The 15,491-nt window shown below is 40.1% G+C and overlaps 1 protein-coding gene across 3 annotated transcripts in view; it reads right to left on the bottom strand.

Annotated features, from left to right (window-relative positions):
- The window catches only part of N4bp2 (NEDD4 binding protein 2), a 62,019-nt gene that overhangs the window by 23,927 nt on the left and 22,601 nt on the right, over positions 1–15,491 (bottom strand). Inside the window, exons 2-7 of one of the 3 annotated variants that reach the window (XM_028765296.1) lie at positions 14,786–15,041; positions 10,074–11,238; positions 7,295–7,419; positions 6,426–6,514; positions 3,826–3,902; positions 377–532 (exon numbers count right to left, since the gene is read on the bottom strand). In XM_028765296.1, coding sequence (XP_028621129.1) covers positions 377–532; positions 3,826–3,902; positions 6,426–6,514; positions 7,295–7,419; positions 10,074–11,238; positions 14,786–15,014 — 1,841 coding nt within the window. In that variant the 5' untranslated portion in view covers positions 15,015–15,041. Of the gene's footprint in view, positions 1–376; positions 533–3,825; positions 3,903–6,425; positions 6,515–7,294; positions 7,420–10,073; positions 11,239–14,785; positions 15,131–15,491 lie in introns of those variants that run through there. The other 2 variants (XM_028765298.1, XM_028765297.1) reach the window with 2 other exon arrangements.

The raw sequence follows: 15,491 nt of genomic DNA, 5'->3' as shown, positions 1-15,491 counted from the left end.
TATCAGCCGTGATTTCAAGTCTTCAAAGCTATCATTAAAAAAGAAACTTTAGGCTGGGTTTAAATAGAAAACAAAATCTCTTTACTTTTAGTTTATCAGCTGTGATTTCAAGTCTTCAAAGCTATCATTAAAAAAGAAACCTTAGGCTGGGTGGTGGTGGTGCACACCTTTAATCCCAGCACTTGGGAGGCAGAGGCAGGCGGATTTCTGAGTTCGAGGCCAGCCTGGTCTACAGAGTGAGTTCCAGGACAGCCAGGGCTACACAGAGAAACCCTGTCTTGAAAAACCAAAAAAAAAAACAAAAAAAAAAAAAAGAAGAAGAAGAAGAAAGAAACCTTAGCCCCACACTGCGTCGTTTGCATGTAACTTAACGCACCTAGGATTTCTGTCCTCACCAGCGTATGCACACAACTCAATCCGCTCGGTTTTCTCTGGATCTGAAGAACTCATGATTATTGGCACGGAAACGAAGCGCTGATAGTGCTCCAACATTCGTGTTATCTTCTCTTTGCTTACTCCATGAATATTACGTCTGAAAAGTCCAGGGAAGAGAAAGGTGGGAAGAAGGTTGACAACCAAAAAGAAAAAAAAAAAAAAAGAACATACAAAGTCCAAAAGTCCTGTTCTTCAGTGCTAGGACTGAACTCAGGGCCGTGTGCATACAACGTAAACCGTTACCACGGAGCTATACCCCTAACACCATCAATGGCAGTCCTCATGGGAGACAGGAGAACTGAAGGCCTTGCCTTTACATAATGCGTGCTGGCTAGTCCTAATTCCATTTCCATCTCCATTCTGTTTTGGAAGGTTTGTTTTCATTTGTTTTAAGATGTGGTCTTACTATGAAGCCTAGGCTGCTGACCTGAAACTTGGGATCCTCCTGCCTCAGATTTTTGAGTGTTGGGATTACACCACCACACCCAACCTAGTCAGACTCTTTTAAACTGTCATTCTATTAATTATACTATACAGCTTTTTTTCCAGATATCCCTTATTAATTCAGGAGAAAGATTTCAATGACCTTAGAAGTTGTTCTAAAACTCTGGAAAAAAAATTTCATATAACAATGATTGTCATTTAAAGGTTTAATTAAGTATTAACTGTGAGCAGTATCCCACTATAGAGACGCTGAGTAAATATCCCAAAGTGCCTTCCTGTTATAATAAAACCAGATCCCAACTAAATTAAAACAAACACATTTTATTGCACTTTAGGTTCAAACACTATTTTTGAATTCCTAGCATATTAAGTCTCTGGACGTCCAAATATGAAGTGTATTATCTGCATCTCCAGTCTTGCTCACTCAGCTGTGGTTTTGCTAATGAACTTGCAGTTAGTTAACTCTACATGGAAATCGTTAGTTCTCAGACTGAGGGTGCCTTCTGAATCTGCACTGCCAGGAAGTAGGATAATATGCTTTTTAATCCCCTTGCGTTTGTTTCTTAATGAAAGCATCTCAGTTGTAACTCTCTTAACTTAGTCTGGATTCAAGGCTTTATATCTGAATTCCAGGGCTAACATTAATGTTTGCCTCTTGGGTAAATATGGCTTTCATATTTACCTACCTCGATCTTGTCTGGTTTCATATCACAGAGAAGCAAAGAGATAGAAAATATGAGAGAGGTTAAGAAACATAGACATAGAGGCCAAAGCAAAAAAAGGTCTAGTATACCACTGATTCAAGTCTGAAGAAGAGAAGAGAGAAATGGGACAAAAGCAGTTTAAAGATAAATGCTAAGACTGTTCTAAAACTGATGAATGACATCCATGGCCTGATTTCAGGAGTCAAACAGGGTAACAGGGTAACAGGGTAAGAAATCCATAACGAGAAACACACGCTAAAATTGTCACTCAAAGAAAAGGAAGATGTCATTAAGCTAGAAATTTAAAAATATGGCTAGTCATATAGAAACAAATAATTAGAATGGGAAGACTTAGCAACAGTAATAAAAATAAAACAAGTTACTTTCAGCAACAGAAACTAGCTGACAGCCCAGAATATATACAGTGTCTTTTAAGAATGAAGATGTTAAAAATATTTTTCAAAGGAAAACTTAAAAAGAAATAGTTTCACATAAACAGACTTACTGTAAAGAAAAGTTTAAAAGTAAATAGGCAGACAGACCCTCAGATTAAAGAAAGGTCTATGCTGCCGGGGGAAGCAGAGCACAAAGGAAACCCTGAGCTACTCAAACAGCTGTGTGTAAATCACAGAGTGATGCCATGCACACTCATGAGAACTACATCACAAGTGAGTGTAGTAAAGTCTTTGTATTGGTGAGTAGGAAGGCAAAGAAAATGGTTTTACTTTAGTGTTAAGCTTTGCATAGTGAAACATGGAAAGTGGACACTAAAAAACATAAACAAGCCACGTATAATTTAGAAATTAGAAAACAGACTTAAATTTCACCTAAATTTTCTAAAATATGATGAGAGAAAAACTTCATATAGATTTTTTTTTCTAGTAACAACAATCATAGAAGTCAGGCCTGGTGGCACATGACCTTAATCCCACCCATCACTTGGTAGGCAGAGGCAGGCGGATCTCTGTGAGTTTGAGGGCAGCCTGGTCTACATAGTGAGTTCCAGGTCAGCCAAGGCTACAAAGTGAGACCTCATCTCAAAAAAACAGAAACAAACAAAGCACTGATCATAAAGAGGAAAAATGAGCATCAAGCACAATGCACACTGAGAAAGCGGCCAGCTGTGTCAACAGCAAAACACCCCTAAGAGAGCAGACTCAGTATCGGAGCCAAGATGGGACAGAGAACTATGGTATTTGCCTGATATCCTAACACCTGAGAGTAGAGGCAGGAGGATCAGGAGTTCAAGGCTAGCCTGGGCTACAGGAGACCCCCCTTCCAAACTTCTGTCCCCTAACACACAAACACACACACATACACAAAGAAGAGAGGAGGAGGGGGGGAGGGAGGGAGGGAGGGAGGGGAGAGAAGAGAAACAAGCCATACTAGGCACAATAAATATTAAAAGGTTGACAGTAAAAGTATGAAAAGAGGAAAAACTCTCAATAAAAATATTAACTAAAAGGATGCTGGCACAGTTCTATTAATTAAACAGACCAGACCTTCTAGCAAGAGCTATTCTTAAAGACAAAAGAAAAATCACTGGGAAGGGATAAAGTCCAGTTAATTAGGGTAACGTCAAAAAAAAAAAAAAAAAGATACGCTCTTAGGAATTTCAATAACTACCCTCCAAATATATAAAGTAGACACCAGTGGGATGACAGACGGACGGGTTTTATAGCAGAGAGATTCGCACACTGTTTCACATTGGAAGAGTTCACCATCCATGTCCAAAAATTAACCCAACCAAAAGAAAAGCAAGCACAGGAAGCTACAGAACACACTGGACAGCAGAACTGCTAAGTATTGTTAGAGAGCATATTAATACAACATAACCACTGCAGGGTGAGGTTCTGTATGCATGTGTGTGTTGTATGAGTGCGTACATGCCACAGCATGCATGTGGACCATGTGAACCCTGGGGATTAAACTCAAGTCCTCAAAGCCTGGCTACAAGTGACTCTGCCTCTGTACTCTCACAAGCCCCCAATACACACACACACTAAGCAAGAATGGGTGGGTGCACACGTTCATATGCACATAAGCACACACGCATGATAAGTAAGCATTTTAAAAATAATTATTTAAAACTGTCACATTCCCAGTACATAATGTTATCAACTTTTAAGTGTATAAGCCAAAATCAGGTTTCATTCATCATTTATAAAAGAAAAAAATCTGGCTAAACTTTGGATCACTGCTGTAGAGCAAAAAGCCAGCTCAGAAAATCTCCAGGCTTTACCTTGCAAGTTCCTTCGGCTTGAACTTCCACCATGTGTCTGGTTCCCGGAAAAGGACCTTATATTTATGCTTTTGAGACTACAGAAAAGAAAAAATAAATGTAAATGATTTTCCACACAATTAAATGCAATTTTATAGACTATCACATTAAAAATGAAACAGCCTCACAGGCGATCTGGTCAGCAGGCTGAACTGATCCAGCCTCTGCTCTCAGCTCTCTTTTAAAGAAATAGCAAGTGTTACTGCAAGGTGGCGGCGGCTGCTGCTGCTGCTGCTGCTGCTGTTTGTTTGAGATAAAATCTCAAGTAGCCTAGATTGGCCTTGAACTTACTTTGTAGAAAAACCTGGGTCTTACTGAGAGGTTCTGTCTCTTGTGACAAACACCCAAGTTGAGAAAAGGGTCACGTTCATTTGTAAGGCAGGAGATTCTAATCTAAGAAAGAGCAGGACACACTGAGGTCTGAGCATCGGAGAACACAAACACAAAACAAGGAATAAAGCCAGAAAACTCAACCTAGAGGGGTCAGAGCTAAACTTCCTGGGTCTGGCTTCTCTCTCCCTCATATCTACAACAAAACCATCTCCTCAATCACACCTGGGAGCAGTCAAGTCCTCCTCTTCATTCAATATCAGTATCATTTAAAACCTGCTGCCAACAACTGCTCAGTCCATGTCAGGGCTCTAATGTGACTACTCCAGCCATCTTTTACACTCCTCCTTCCTCAGGAATCCTGTCTGAGGCACCATGATCTTTCTCTTCAATTAATTCCATAATATGTAATACCATACACTTATTTGTCCCACTGTATTCTACTTTCCATACATCAGCTACTTGCCAGCTCTCCTTTGTTTAAAAAAAAAAGTCCCAAGTAGGTGGTGGTACGTGAGCCCTCAGGAGGCACCACTCCTCACAGCCTGACACAGCCCTGACCCCTCTCCCCTACTTTCTCCATTCTGCATGCTTGCCTTTGCTCCCATCCAGCAGACAGGCGGTCTCGGCCTCCGCAGGTCGGTTTTCCCTTTTTTGTTTTGCAATGCTAGCTAGACCTTCCTTCCTTTTCTTCCACACCTCTGCTCAAATTGCAGTGCCTGAGACTTGGTCTTTGATCTAACTTAACACTTCTGACCTCGCCTCATCTCCTTTTATCCAACTCTGTGTGAAGAAACAATGAGTCTGACACACTGAGAAACAGGAATCTCCTATATATTTCTGAGTAAAGTTAGGAAGAGCCAAGAAATCAATACTGGAAAAGTAGCTTTATATTTTCAATCATGTAAGGAAAAGAGAAAAGTGGATATAGCAGAGTATTCTGTGATACCAGCACTCAAGAGGCTAAAACAGACAAAACAGATCACTAGTTCAAGGCCAGCCTGGGTTATGAAGTGATATCCTAACTTTGAAAAAAAAGAAAGAAAAAATTACAGACTACAAAAGAGTTGGAACATCAGAAACAAAACAATTGGAACACTTTATTTTCTACTTAGGAAAGTGGAGAAGGCTTAGCAGTTAAGAGACTGGCTGTCTTGCAGAGGACTTGGGTTCAGTTCAATACCCACAGGGCAGCTCACAACCACTTCCAACTCCAGTGCCATGATTCAATACCCACTTCCAGCCTCTGTGGCTGCTGCATGCAGATGACGCACATGAACTTATGCAAGCACACGCACACGCACATGCTACACGCACATGAAAAAAGAAAAGACAACATCACAAAAACCTCTAAGAGAACAAGAAAAACATGTGAAGACGTACAGAGCAGTCTTACAGGACCCAGATAGCCTACTCCAGTGCTGAGTATTTCAGTTGATGGCTGAAAAGCAAAGCATATTCCAGATTCCAATGAAGTATAATAAAATCTATTGCTTCTGTAGTAAAATGCATTTGAGGGGGAAGGGTTGAACTAGATCTCTGTCTATGTAGCCCTGGCTCTCCTGGAACAACCTATAGCTCTGAATTCACAATGATCAACCTGCCTCTGCCTCCCTAGCTCTGAAATTAAAGGTGTGTTGACATAAAGAATCTGATATGCATTCAACTAATGAAGCAAATTCTGCTTCCATGTACACAGCACATGCTAGTAATAGAAGACACCACACACACACACACACACACACACACACACACACACACACAAAGTTATTTTACACCAAGCACACGGATACACCCAGAAGATTCAATGGAAGATGAAACAAGAGTCCTGCACTCAAGCGTAGATACCTGGCTTAAGGCAAAAGATAACCCAACAGCCTTATTGATACAACCTGGGAACCAAAACTCATTTTTAATTAAAGAAGAAAGAAAAGAGGAGGGGACAGAAGAGTACTGGAGAGGAGGGGAAGGGGGGGGGGGAGGGGGGGAGGGGAGGGGAGGGAAGGGGAGGGGAAAGGAAGGTGACATTAAAACATGCTCATTTTACAGCTGAGTAAACTTAGCTTTAGGGAAAAGCTCAGCCATGTTGTCTTACTCTCCTCATTTCACTGAAGACCAGAGAAAATGCAGTTCAAGGCAAAGCAAGATAACCTCAAGTGTTAAGATTCACTTGTGAGATACACATCCCCTCAATGACTTCAAACTCAGTATTACAAACTTATGGTACAAACCAAAGCAACATATGGCTTCATTTCCCACGCTTGGAGGTTTGTATTATCTATGATTACTGGAGAAACCTTCTTCTCAAATGCTTCTTTTGCTGAAAAACACAATACAAAAGGACATAATTTTAATAACATTAAATACAGGGCAAGCATGGTTGTAAAAAAAAGTTAGACTCCCTGGCAGGCTGATAAGACAGAGGGGGCCATGCTAGGTAAATAAAGGTGGCAAATTTCCAAGATGGCCAGCTTCTTTCTTTACCCTCCTGCCTTAAGACAAAAGCCTGGCAGCTTAAAACAAAGGCCTTTTAGGATGGGATGGGAGGGGAGGAGAGGAAAGGATACCTGATAGAGGAGGGAAGGGAAGAAGAGTATGGAAGGGGCAGGAAAGGGGAAAGAAGGGGCAGGAAAGGGGAAAGGAGAGGAGGGGAAGGGAAGAAAGAAAAAAAAACTAGAGCTCACCAGACAACTGTAACTTTCTTTAGTTACTAAGACACTAATAGAAAAGATTTAGTCTCTGTTTCTGTGCGTGCACACACACACACGTTAAAAGCTAGGGAGTATGAGGTCTAAATCATGGTTTTATCTCTTTTTTTGGAGCTAGGGTCTCACTATGTAGCCCTGGCTGTCCTGGGACTCACTCTGTAGATCAGGTTGACCAGGCTCACTCCACCTGTCTCTGCCTCCTGGCTTGCTGGGATTATTTAGGATAATTCTTTAAGACTGGGGCCAGTCATAGCTCAGCGGCAGCACATCTGTGTGGCATGTTTAAGTATCACAAAACATAAGTAAACAAAGTTCTCTATCTCTCAAAATACACAAAAACTTTCCTCTTTAGACCAGTGATGACATCACACAGACCCCACAGCCGTTCTCACCTCGGTTCTGGTTCCACTCGTGGGCTTCCCCTAAGTACTTTACATCAAACTGGTACTGTCCGTTTATATAAAAATAATCATCAGTGCTGAGAATGACGCCACCTGGGTTATCCTCTTGCAAAGTCCTATGAATGACAAAAGGAATTATTTTCATTAATTTTCTTACCTAAATTCTCTCCTTTTGTAGTCATAATCCAAATAAAAATTCAAGTAATAGTATTTAAAGAAGCCATAAAATTCAAACAAATTACACTGGAAATTCTCTAAGCAAAAAGTTCAACTCCTCAAAAGAACTAATCTAAGACAGATCTATTTTGTTTTATATAAATTATTCAGAAGGCGGGCAGTGGTGGCGCACACCTTTGATCCCAGCACTTGGGAGGCAGAGGCAGGAGGCAGGTGGATTTCTGAGGTCGAGAGTTCGAGGCTAGCCTGGTCTACAGAGTAAGTTCCAGGGCAGCCAGGGCTACACAGAGAAACCCTGTCTCGAAAAAGCCAAAAAAAACCAAAACCAAAAACAAAACAAAAAATAAACAAATAAATAAATAACTCAGAAATAGTTTTGCTTTGTCTTATGAAACAGTCTCATACAGCCCAAGCTGGCTTCAAATTACTGTCTAACCCAGGATGACCTTCAACTCCTGATCTTTCCACCTTCACATCCCACGGGCTGAGACTACAGGCATGCCTGCCATGCCTGGTGCTTGTTTCCTTTTAAATGTGCATCTATCTGAGCTATCTTTAGATAGGACTATAATCACAGCCAGGGAGACGGTAATGCACAAGGATAGCTAAGCACTTGTCACGTAAGCGTGGAGAATCTCCAGGACTCGTGTAAAAATGCCTCGTGGGTACAGCGGCCGACCAGCAATCCCAGTGGAAGCTGGGGCAGAAGACTACAAACTGACGTTTTTTAAAAAACTATCCATCCATGAGCTTTCCAATAAACCCAAAAACCTTGTTCTTACATCAGATCTTCACTCATGTCACATGCTAATTTAATGTTACGGACCATACTCAACTCATGTCTATATAATCTCATATTTCTATCAAAAACATAGCTCCTATTTTGTGGCAAGAAATGCATTTGACTTTGGCTCTAAGGCCCCAAAACCTAGTCCTACACATCTATTACCTTTTAAGTACTCCTGTCATTCTCACTAATTTTACAAACACAACTGCATAACTTAAATGACTATACTGCTACTGCTGGGTCTAGGGATATAGTTCAATTGGTAGAATATGTTTCTACCATGCACAGAGTCCAGGGCTTGATCACTATTACCAAATAAATCAGCTATGATGGCACACACTTGTAACCCCAGCACTTGGGGGTTTAGAGGCAGGAGTTAAAGAAAATGCATGAACCTGGCTACACAGTGAGTATGAGAACAGACTGGGATACAAGATCTTGTCTCAAAACACACACACACACAGAGAGAGAGAGAGAGACAGAGACAGAGAGACGGAGAGAGACAGAGAGAGACAGAGAGAGACAGAGAGAGACAGAGAGAGACAGAGAGAGACAGAGAGAGCGACAGCACAAGAGTGAGAGCACCAGCCTATTGGCTACAAAAATAATTTCAAGTTAAGGAGGAAAAAAGCAAATAAATAGAGAAACTAAGGAAGCAAATCCTCTTGAAGAACAGCCCTGAAGCCATCACTGCAGAGTATTCTAACCATGATTCTGACTTGGCATGAAAGAAAATAAAGTTTTGGGCCATGAGTAGTAACATACACCTTTAATCCCAGCACTCTTCAGGCAAAGAGAATGGCTAGCCTGGTCTAAATATTAAGGTCCAGGATTGCCAGGCTATGCAGTTAGACTCTGTCTCAAAACATCAAAACTAAATAAATGGCTTGAAGTCGTTAGTTCTATAATTACTACTATTCATCTCTCTTCCTTATAATTATGTTTCTTTTGTTCATTTGTTTTCTGTGGTTTGAGACAGGGCTTCCCTGTGTAGTCCTGGCTGTCCTAGAACTTGTTCTGTCCTTGAATCCAAGGATCTGCCTTCTGTCTTCCCAGTGCTGGTATTAAAGGTGTGTACCACCATGCCCAGTTTAAAATCATGTTTCTAAAAAGCACTATTTAACAACATGCTATAATCCTCAACTTCTAGTCATCAGAAGTCATGTATTCACCATTTTCTCTTCCTGAACTCAAAATCAACTGTGGATCTTCTGTTCTGATTTTTCTTATTTTCAAGTCTGGTTTTTACAGTCCACAAACAAAGTTAACTTCATCTTTCTCCTAATCAAATTAGCTTTCATCCACAGAAAGTATTTCACAGTCTCAGTATCCTGAAACTATATATATATATGTATATGTATGTATGTATGTATATATATAATATTTTTAACTTCTGTCTGTCAAACTGTATGAGAAGGCTGGAGAGATGGCTCAGCGGTTAAGAGCACTGACTGCTCTTCCAGAGGTCCTGAGTTCAATTCCCAGCAACCACATGGTGGCTCACAACCATCTGTAATGGGATCTGATGCCTGCTTCTGGTGTGTCTGAAGACAACTACAGTGTACTCATATACATAAAATAAATAAAATAAATCTTTAAAAAGAAAGCTGCATGAGAAAAAAGAATTCAATAAAAACTTAGTGATGATTATTATCTTTTAAAAGATCGCAAAAAAAAAAAAAAAAAACGTTATTAACCATGTGTTAAGTAGTTATTACCCATACCCATGTGTTCTGGGTATTCTCATGAACTGTACAAATCCATGCACTTTTATACTTTCTAACAAATGTCAATAAAACTTCCTACCTTGCCAGAAAGGATTTCCCTGAGCCTGGCAGCCCTCTGAGAAGGACGAGGACTAAGCCGACGAAGGAGGTGGTCTTCTTCCTCGCAGGCTGCGACACAGGGGCCTCCTGCACCTGGTAAGCACTTGCTCCCTCGCTGCCTCTCCACACTTTAGTCGGAGAGTTGTGGGAGATGATGGGGGGTGGGAAGGTGTAGTTGACAGGTCTCCAGTGTGCAGCTGTGGTCACAACAGGGGCTACAAAGCCATGGTTCCCTTGAAAGAGATCAAATGCAGGGATCATCGGGTTCCAGATAGGGGGTGGGGGCGGGGGTGGAAGGAGTAAAGGGAGAGGGGTGAGCACCGGGCAGTAATTCATATCCTTCCCCTTTGGTGGCAGTTCAGGATGTTTGTGCTGCGGCTTGAAACTGAACCCTTCAGAGGGCACAAAAACATCAGGCACAGAAACAGACTTCTGATCTCCATCTGTACCTGGTACATCTGACCCTGAATTGTGCAGGGGGCCATTCGAAGGAACCTGAGGGTCACTGTTGCCCAAATCTACAAGGGCTTGGGAATGCTGCACACGAGGACACTCAGATTCGAAACGATCTTTTTGTCTTTGGCTAAAATTGCCACAACCCATAACAGAGTCATTTGTTGGATTTCCAGAGCTACTGAGAGGAGAGCCTTCTGGGTAGCCCCCTTCCAATGCCAAGGTGCCACTCTGTGTACAACTTTCAGGCTCATTCGAAACTGAATGTGAAGTCAGCGGGTTTGAACCTAGTAAAGAAGCAGAATTCTTGAGAATTTCGCTGTTTGAGCCCGTATTTTGTACAGAAAGAAGAGAAGTCATACCACTTGAATCTGAATTCATAAAGGTTGAAGGGTCATTAAAACTATTAGCATCTTGCAGAGGAGAGAATGGGTATACTTGGTCATCAGGAGGAGAGTTCAATTTCTCAAAAGCGTTCTGTATTAAAGAATCCAAGTCTTCAGTTAGCTGCATATCCAAAAATGAATCCAGTTTTGAATCTTCGCTCTCGCCTTCGGGATGGCACGTCTCCATTACTGCACTTCCTGACGTGCCTGGCTTGCTCTCACGATCAACAGAAGTTTGTGCAGATGATTGTTCCATCTTGGCATCAGTGGCAGATAATTCTAACAGACAATCCATGGCATTTTCAACTGCATGAGAACAAAAAAAGTAACAACAAACGTATAGATATACATTGAAAATGTATCAGTACCCAGGTCATCTTTTAAAAACTAACACTACCCTAATACATCAAAATCTAAATTAGAGAAGTATTAACGACAGAGCCATGGAACGGTGTTCTTTTCAATTGTAATAAACTACTGTAAGTACAAATTTAACAGTTTAATGAGTATACACATAGACTATATATGTTGGGGTCATATGTAAAGATTGTAAAGTCAGTTGATACATTCAACAATTATTTATCTATTGGATGTCCTTTTAAGGATTAAGTATTTTAAGTAGGTATTCTCTCAGTACATGTGCTCATTTACCCAGTCCACACTACATATTTCACAGTATGAAAAATATATGCATCAGAAATACTTCATACAAAAATAAAGACAAATTTTTGATATGAAAGATCTTGTAGAGTTTAAATCTAATATAAAGACATGTACATTAAAATATAATTACATCATAATATAAATTAAACAATGTGTACTTTTTAATAATGTGCAAATGCTACAGTGATGGAAAGGAGAATAAGAAAGGATTTCACAGAAAGCAATGTATATACCATCTGTCACTAAAAAGATGAAAATCAAGTTGCCAACAGGACAAAAGTTAAAGCCAAGCTTGAAAATACAAAACTGCCTTTAATCCCAACACATGGGAGGCAGAAGCAGGTATATCTCTGTGAGTTCAAAGCCAGTTTGGTCTACACAGTGAGATCCAGGACAGCCAGAGGTACACAGTGAGATTCTGTCTCAAAAAAAGAGAGGGGGAGGGGAGGGGAGAGGAGGGGAGGGGAGGAGAGGAAAGATAAAGCCTATTTAAGGGTATTCAGAGAAGCTGGTTGGAGAGTTAGCTCACAGGTTCTGTGTGATGAATGGGAGGAAGAGATAACTGGAGGAGACTGGGTGAAACAGGGAGGGTTCGACAGGTCACCCTTTGTTTTCTAAGGGAATGTAAAGGGGCTAGGAGCATTACACAAATGACCTCACTGAATCCTCAAGTAATACTATGAGAACGATTATCCTAGAAAACATAGAAAATGAAGCTCAAAAAGGGTGCAGGAACGGGACCCAAGTCACACAGCAACAGGGCTGGTGTGTCTGACTCCAGTGCTGAGCTGATTGCAACACAAATAGCCACTGGGTCTTCAAGCATTTTTCCATGTCTGGGACTGCTCAGGGGCTGGGGCCTTGCTAGCATGCTTGAGGGCCATGGATTTGATAATAGGCACCACAAGAAAAGAAAGTAATTTTTAAGCATTTGAAATGTGGACGCCTTTTGGTATTTTGTTTCTGTTGCGTACTATTTTTGTTTTAAGGAAGATAAATATGGAAAAAAGCATAGTACTATAGGACACAGCTCTGTTCTGGAGTCAAAACACCATCATGTAAATATCTACTTGCTTCACAGGGTTCAAACAAGTGAGCTCACTTCCCTAAGCAGATCTTCTTGTGTGTAATACGGGGATACTAAAAGTACCTACCTCAGAGGCTGCTGTGGGTTAAGTGAGAGAATCCATGAGTAGTGCCGTGCACAAGGACTGGCACCTAGTAAGACCCAGTTACCTGTCCCTCAAGAGAAAACAAAGAGGGGTTGGAGGAGCAAGCCTGGCAGAGAGGTCAGTCAGAACAGAGCAAAACTGCAGAGCTAAACACTGAGACAAAGTGAAGGAAAAACACAAACAGAAGAAGGAAAAAAAAACTACAGAGCAGAAAAATCTGAAGTGATCAACTAAAGAACTAGCTATTAAAAATGAAAAACAGTATAAGTAAAAATACCAAAATACAAAGGTAATTATCATAAAAAGAAAGTCTTAAACAGATTGTAGGAAAAAATTAAAACTATGACATAAAAATGACCTTAAAGACTAAATGAATAATTGATAAAATATAAGAAAAATAAAATATAAAAATATTCAACATTATTCTCTATTTTAAAAAGAAGAGGCATGGGGCTGGAGAGATGGCTCAGCGGTTAAGAGCACTGACTGCTCTTCCAGAAGTCCTGAGTTCAATTCCCAGCAACCACATGGTGGCTTACAACCATCTGTAATGGGATCCAATGCCCTCTTCTGGTGTGTCTGAAGACAGCTACAGTGTGCTCATAAATAAAATAAATAAATAATTTTTTTTTTAAAAAAAAAAAAAAAAAAGAAGAGGCATGCCGGGCAGTGGTGGCGCACACCTTTAATCCTAGCACTTGGGATGCAGAGGCAGGCGGATTTCTGAGTTCAAGGCCAGCCTGATCTACAGAGTGAGTTCCAGGACAGCCAGGACTACATAGGGAAACCCTGTCTCGAAAAAAACAAAAACAAAAAAAACAACAACAACAACAAAAGAGGCACAATTTATTCCTATTAAAATCTTAAAATAATTATTCACAATGCTGAGAGGCTGTGGGTATTACAAACTGGCATACCTCCCTGGTAGGTAATCTGCAGTATATTTTCAAGGCTGGAAAACTATTCTTAACCTGTGCTGCAGGGAGCAATGCTTTCAGACCAAGAAGAAAAGCCAGAAGAAAATGGCTACTTTCACTGAAATGTTCTTTCTCTGTACCCATGAGAAACTTAGACAGAAATGAATACATTAGAATACAACTCACTGGAACACTAGGGAAGCACCAAGGAGAAACAGACAGCTGGCTATAAAGAGAAGTATGTAAGAGCACTGACAACAGCTTCATGGTATTAAGTTTTAAAAGCAGAATGCATGCTTTAGTGCCATCAATGCTATCATTCGAACTATTCGTTACATCAAGTATCTACAAAGAAGGTATACAGAGGACCCTGAAAAACAGAAATAAGGGTGTTAGGACATAGGATGATATAGTTATAACTCCCCCCTGCTTTATGCACAAGTCACTCCCATGGCTTCTGAGCACCAGATGCAGTACTAAACCTGGGTATATCTCATGACAGGACAGAAATGCTCACAACACAGTTCACACAATGACTGAAATCATAAGCTTATCCGGCATTATCAAGACACTCAAATCTACAAGGATTTTATCTTATAATAACTATAGCCAAAAACTATACTAACCAGGTGATAATCCACCCAGGCAACTTAAGAGTTCTTTTTTGCCTGCAAACATACTTCTAAACAATTTATTAGAGGTTATTATAGCATACTACACTGAAGTTGTTACCAAAATCAAACAACAAAATAAACTTTCAATCCTCCCCAAAAAAAAAGTCCTACCCTGTAAGATACATACTATTATTTTTCATTAACAAGTTAGGAAAACAACTCAAAGATATCAATAGCACTTGTCTAGAGGAGATAGAGAAGATAAAGTCTGGACTATATTTATATTCATGAATCTTACAAGTATGCATTTCTTTATAGTAGAAACTATCTTTATCTTTCATATCCCTAGTGATACAAACAGCACTGGGAGATACTTAACATGTGATAAACAAAATAATAATATCATTTTTCTACATTGGAATTCACTGTGGCGCAGAATATGAGGTCTTCTTATAAGATGCAAAGAGTCAAACTAAACTTTTCTCACCTTTAAAATCACATTCAGAAAGCATCAAATAAACTACATCAGGATCCAGAGCAGAGAACATCTCTGAGACACTGGTGAAGAGCTCCTCCTGATCCATCTTTGTCTCACACACGGGAGGAAGAGCAGTGGCTGGCTCCTCACGACTAGCAACACGGGATACGACAATTTTCTTAGAGTTTGCAGTCTTCCGCAAAGGATTTCCCCCAAGATTTTTCCTTTTCCTTGGCATTCTGACTTCCAAAACTAAAATATTTCCCTTTTTTAAAAAAATTTAAAGATTTTTGATATTTAAATCATAATTCAAAGAAAAAATTGTATTAAAAATTCTTGAAAATCCAGTAGTAATAGAACCTAAAATAGAAAGCAAGTAAAAATACTCAGACTACATCATTATACTTCCACTTCTAAAGCGGAATGACATCTCTGTGTAACTCTAAGAAAGTACCATCAACTCTAGCAACAAAGCCAAGAACAAATCAGTTATCTCCAAAACACTCCAGTTGTCAGGATTGAACATGTTAAAAATTAAGATAATGCAACGTAACATATTTCAAAATAGCAAATATACTGTTTTAATACCATTCTTCATTTTTTAACATAAAAGGACCCATAATCATTATCAGAATGCCTACTGAACACCTATATTCAGATATCTAATAGGCATCATAAACTTAACATGTCCAAGACTGAGCTCCTGACCACTCCC

The sequence above is a fragment of the Grammomys surdaster genome, unplaced genomic scaffold, assembly GCF_004785775.1.
Source record: "Grammomys surdaster isolate TR1022 unplaced genomic scaffold, NIH_TR_1.0 150, whole genome shotgun sequence".
NCBI lineage: Eukaryota > Metazoa > Chordata > Mammalia > Rodentia > Muridae > Grammomys > Grammomys surdaster.
Note: the sequence above shows the minus strand (reverse complement) of the source record. Positions and strands in the feature narration are given on the sequence as shown.